Below are 5,116 nucleotides of genomic sequence, written 5' to 3'. Positions count from 1 at the left end.
CAACGGAGGCTTCTGAAAGGCCTGGTGCCGGAGCGGACAGGCACCCAGCTCCCCCGCTTTTGATGGTCCACAGTGGGACGTGGGCTCTCTACCCCAGAGGCCCCTTCTGTGTCGCAGTGCAGCCATGGCACAGACGCTGAGCTCGCGCCACCACTGGCGATGCGAGCTCAGCATCCCGCCAGCCCAATCGGCCACCCCGGCCACCCCGAGTCCCGCCCCCCCCGCGCCTCCTGGCTAATCATGGGCATAGCAAAGGTACGGTCAATTTGCATATTTGTCTATTATTAGGTAGGATAATACATAGCAACCACTAAAATGTCCTAGGAATTGAGATAGGTATAAAGAGATCTAGATATTTTCAAATCACTTTCAAAATGTTTAGTGACTAGGAAGAGAAACATCAATCATTTATATGATGACTTCCCGTAGGTTTTATGATAGAAAAAGTAAAATAGTGTAAAAAAGTAAGAAAACACTCACATAGATGGTTTATCTTTAAAAACGTGATAATTAGGATGAAAATATAAAGCAGTTTGCAAGTTGGGAAAACCTAGCCAAAGGATTATGAGGAATAAGAGATAAAAGCCATGTAGTTTCCTGGGGAGAATGAAGGAAAGTAGAGGATGAACAAAGCAGAAACCGGCCCCTCCCCACCCCCGCCCCGAGTGAGAAGTCTGACCCTTAGAGGGCAGCAGCTCAGAAGAGAAGGCACCAGAAATACTGAAAGAAGGAACTAGGGCAATGGGGGGAAAGGAGGAGGCTCCCAGGTGAGCTAATCCTGAATACTAACCTATTTGTGTTAGTTTTGCTTTGCTTTGCTTTTGAAAGCCCTCATTCTGCTTCTAAAGTGCCATCTTGGAACTTTTGTGATTCGTTTTCATCTCTGTGTGCGTGGAGGGGGAGGTTAGCTTGTGTGTATAAATTTCTTTAAGAGCAACCCAAAGTATTTTTTTAGCTTTTGTCTGGACTGTTAATTTTCTATAAAAAGCTTGTAAATCACCTGATATGATAATCAAAGAAAACTAATTCTTAGTTAATCAAACAATCCTACTTTATGCCAGGCACTTGGCTGGCACCATGAATACAAGGGTGACTGAGGGAGCCATAGCCTCTGCCTTTAGGATGCTTCCAGAGGAACTGGGAAGATGGTCAGGACAGCCCATCACTGCTCTGATAGAAGATATACAGAACTATAGTAATTGCCTGGTAGAAATTTTGTGTTTATTTTGGGATGGGCAAGAATTGGAGTTAGGTTTGTCAAGAAATCTTCCTAGATTAAATGGGATTTTTCTTCATTCAAAATATTTAATGAACCCAGCTGGTGTGACTCAGTAGTTGCGTATTGACCGATGAGCCAGGAGATCATGGTGCGATTCCAGGTTAGGGCACATGCCCAGGTTGCGGGCTCGATCTCCAGTGTGGGGTGTGCAGAAGGCAGCCTATCCATGATTCTCTCTCATCATTGATGTGTCTATCTCTTTCTCCTTCTCCCTCTCAGAAATCAATAAAAATATATTTTAAGAATATTTAATGACTACCTAAAATGTTGATGCTGATTTGGTGGACAGGGGGCCAGTAAGTCTAATACATTTATTTAATGATTCATGTGTTCACCCAGTGAATAGTTAATGAATATTGCTGCCTTTTATAGGCCAGGCACTGTGTGTGCAGGAAGAACAAGAGTGACCTGATTCTTTCCCTCACTGAGCTTCAGTGTAGCTGATCTAAACTCTTCAGTGTGCAGCTGGGAGGCAGTCACACCAACAGGAACATTGATCACCGTGCTCTGGGATGAGCATGCCCAGAGAATAAGCTGGGAAACACCCTGAAAACCATTCAGCCCATTCCTTTGCCCGCACAAAGGACACAAACATTCACCTGCATTCCTGGGTGGTACCTGCTGCCCTACTTCCCCAAACCAAACATAGAGACACATTCTCAATTCGAAGGCCTCATCAGGCCTGGGTAGCCCTAATGCATGAGGGAGAGATCATGGGGAAGACGCATCTAGGTGAAACCTCAGCCTCAGACATTGCACCTGTGTGGCCCTAAGTAAATGCCTGATTCCCTGGGCCTCACTTTCATCATCTACCTAAAAAGTGGGGAAAGGCAAAGCTGTCTTTTAAAGTTGTGGCGAGGATTCAATAAACTAACCTACCTAAAGAAGTGTATACAGTGTTCAATACATTTTGTGTCCTTTGGCTTTAAGATCCTGTCCAGTTGTCAGGTCCTGTAGTAAAATTCTTCATTTTCCGTGGCAGAATATGGGGTGCTCCTTCACGTTCCCAACGGAACTTGAATGCAACTTTTAAAAATTAAAGCTGCATGTTTTCCCACAAAGCCATGGACTCCTTGAGGGCGGGGAAATGTGTCCGCTGTGTCTGTGTAGCCCTGCCCTAGCCTAGTGCTTAAAACCTCTTACCCCACCTTCACCTCCACCCCCTGCTCTATTGCCAGGACTTTCCCCATGAACAGGATGTAGAAACAGCAGGAGGCCAGGGATTTCTTGGAGCATCCTCTCCGGCGGAAAACACTGCTTGGCAAATCTCTGCCTCGGTGGACACCTGCAGTGTAAGGTCCTATACATTTCCAGGTGAGTGGCCATACATTTTTGGCAGCCAAAACAAAGGAGGAAATGTGAGTATTTACATGATTTGATGTGAAAAGAGGAAGGCCAACCAAAGGCGTTAGGAAAAGCACAATTATCTCTGGTATTAAAAATCAAAGAATCAGGAGGGTGTGAGCGCGGCGCCCGGGGCGGTGGGGGGGCAGGAAGAGGCGGGAGGAGAGGGGCGGTGTGAGCCGATCCGACACCCGCCCCGGCTCCTCCTGCTCCCCCACCCCCACCTACTAAGGCTCCCTGCGCGCCGCGCTCCGCTCACTGGCCGCGCGTCCCAGCCGCCTCCCAGCAGCCGACGATCCTGCCGCGCCTCCCGCCAAGACCTCACCAAAATGCCGTCTCAAATGGAACACGCCATGGAAACCATGATGTTCACGTTTCACAAGTTTGCTGGGGATAAAGGCTACTTAACAAAGGAGGACCTAAGAGTACTCATGGAAAAGGAGTTCCCTGGGTTTTTGGAAAATCAAAAAGACCCTCTGGCTGTAGACAAAATAATGAAGGACCTGGACCAGTGCCGAGACGGCAGAGTGGGCTTCCAGAGCTTCTTTTCGCTAATTGCTGGGCTCACCATCGCATGCAATGACTATTTCGTAGTACACATGAAGCAGAAGGGAAGGAAGTGAGCAGTCCCTTTGTCCTGATAAGAGTTCTCCCAAGGGGTCCCTTAAGGAATATGTGCCCCACAGCTTCCCCCTGTATAAGAATTTCATGAGCAGATTCGGGACCCTTAAAAAAAAATGTACAAATAAAATCCCACCCCCACTGAACAAGAGAAAGAAAAGCCAATAAAGCCAGATAAGCTTTTGATTTTTATATTGCTTGTATCCTCTTGCCCCCCAATAAACAAGTTTCTTTTTTAGTTCCTAAAAAAAAAAAAAAAAAAATCAAAGAATCATTTCTCTGGGGCCTCACAGAGAGGACATTGTTTAATTTAATTAACAATGCCCACAAGAGCATCTTTGCTGTAAATACAGCGCACAGCAGAAAGGCCCTCACCACGAAACCTAGGGACATTCCTACTGGTCATTTGCAATCTAGAGACAGGTTTTATAGAATCTAGAGGAACAAACAGAGAGCATAATCTTCAGACAGCTCTGCATAACACACTGGTTTCTCGGAGCCAAATTGATATGCATGGAGCACCTGTGACCTTGAGAACCTGTGCCCTGAACAGTAGATCAGCAGCATTGCACAGTGGTTACGAATCCAGACTGGACTCATGCTGACTTAACGACTTACTCTTAATTCTGTGACCTTGGGAAAATCACTAAACCTCTCTGGGCCTCGATTTTCTCACCTATAGAATGGGAATAACAACAGGTCCTATATCATAAGGGTTGTTGTGAGGTTAAAATACAATGTGTGAGAAGTGCTTAGCTCGGTATATAGGACATGGTAAGCATTTTTAAAATGTCTGTTATTAACACATGCTTTGAAGGGGGAATTCATTAACTCTCCTAACTAGTTGTTTCCTTCCATTGAGTTTGGCTATTTTTCACTCTGACGTGTCATTTCTACTCCTCCCTAGTTGGGGTTCCCTTCGGTACTTGCGCTAACGTGAGGCATGGAATTCACTTGATTTTGCAGTTTTCCCTTTTATGGGAAGCCTAAGCCTCACTTCTTGGAGGATGTGTTATCCTTCAGGAATGTCCCTAACATGGTCCTGAGATTATGCAGCTCCAAAGCCTCCACACACCACCTGCCCCGCTTTGGAGGCGATTGCCTTGGTCTCTGCCCAGAGTGTTCCCCTCAGGGTTCCTGTCAAATGCTACCAAGCCCTCTCAGGAACATTCTGTTCCGGCGTTTCTGTGAGGTCTTTCAGGAATCAGCTATTAAGCAACTACCCTGTGCTAGGGACTGTGTTTGCTCCTGAGACTGTTCCAGTGAACAAGAAGGATCCGTGCTCACAGGGCCCAGGACGGCTCCTCAGCTCCTAAACTCCAAAAGCTCCAGCCCCCTGTGAACAGCCCATGGATTCCAAGAGCCCCGCCTAGCTCACTGCCAGCGTGGGCCCGGGGCCTTGAAGCGGGACCAGTGGGCTGCAGTGTGCACACGCGTGTGCCCCCTCACTGGGCCGTGCCCTGATTCTCTGGATGCTCACCATCTCCTTTGGAGATGCTAGCCTCACTATAACCATCTTGGTAAAAGTAAGCCTCTGTGATTCTATGAAATCAATTACACAAATAGTCAATTTTGTGGATGCTTACTGAGCTCAGGAAATGAGTGGAATCGACCTCTTTCTCTGTCCGTGCTCGGCAAGCTTCAGCTTCTCTTAAAGTGGTCTCTGTTTGGGAGGCAAAGGCCAAAGCAGGCTAGAGGAGAAACCTTAACATTTGTTTTCCTTCTCTCTCCACGAGCACACTTTTGATTAGGACTGTCCCTCTTTTGTTTCCAGAGACCAGACAGATCCCTGAGTCTTATTAAGACCCAAAGATTCCCTGGGTCTTATTAAGACAAGAATACCTGCTTTCATCGTTCTCTCTAGATCTAGTT

The 5,116-nt window shown here is 46.8% G+C and overlaps 1 protein-coding gene across 1 annotated transcript; it reads left to right on the top strand.

The window, feature by feature from the left end:
- The first annotated feature begins 2,843 nt into the window (after window positions 1-2,843).
- On the top strand, window positions 2,844-3,485 carry LOC129151100 (protein S100-A10). Its single transcript, XM_054724907.1, has one exon. The coding sequence runs from the start codon at window positions 2,953-2,955 to the stop codon at window positions 3,244-3,246; it is 294 nt and encodes a 97-aa protein (XP_054580882.1). The 5' UTR covers window positions 2,844-2,952; the 3' UTR covers window positions 3,247-3,485.
- Window positions 3,486-5,116: the final 1,631 nt, after the last annotated feature.

The sequence above is a fragment of the Eptesicus fuscus genome, chromosome 13 (genome assembly GCF_027574615.1).
Source record: "Eptesicus fuscus isolate TK198812 chromosome 13, DD_ASM_mEF_20220401, whole genome shotgun sequence".
NCBI classification, from domain to species: domain Eukaryota; kingdom Metazoa; phylum Chordata; class Mammalia; order Chiroptera; family Vespertilionidae; genus Eptesicus; species Eptesicus fuscus.
Note: the sequence above shows the minus strand (reverse complement) of the source record. Positions and strands in the feature narration are given on the sequence as shown.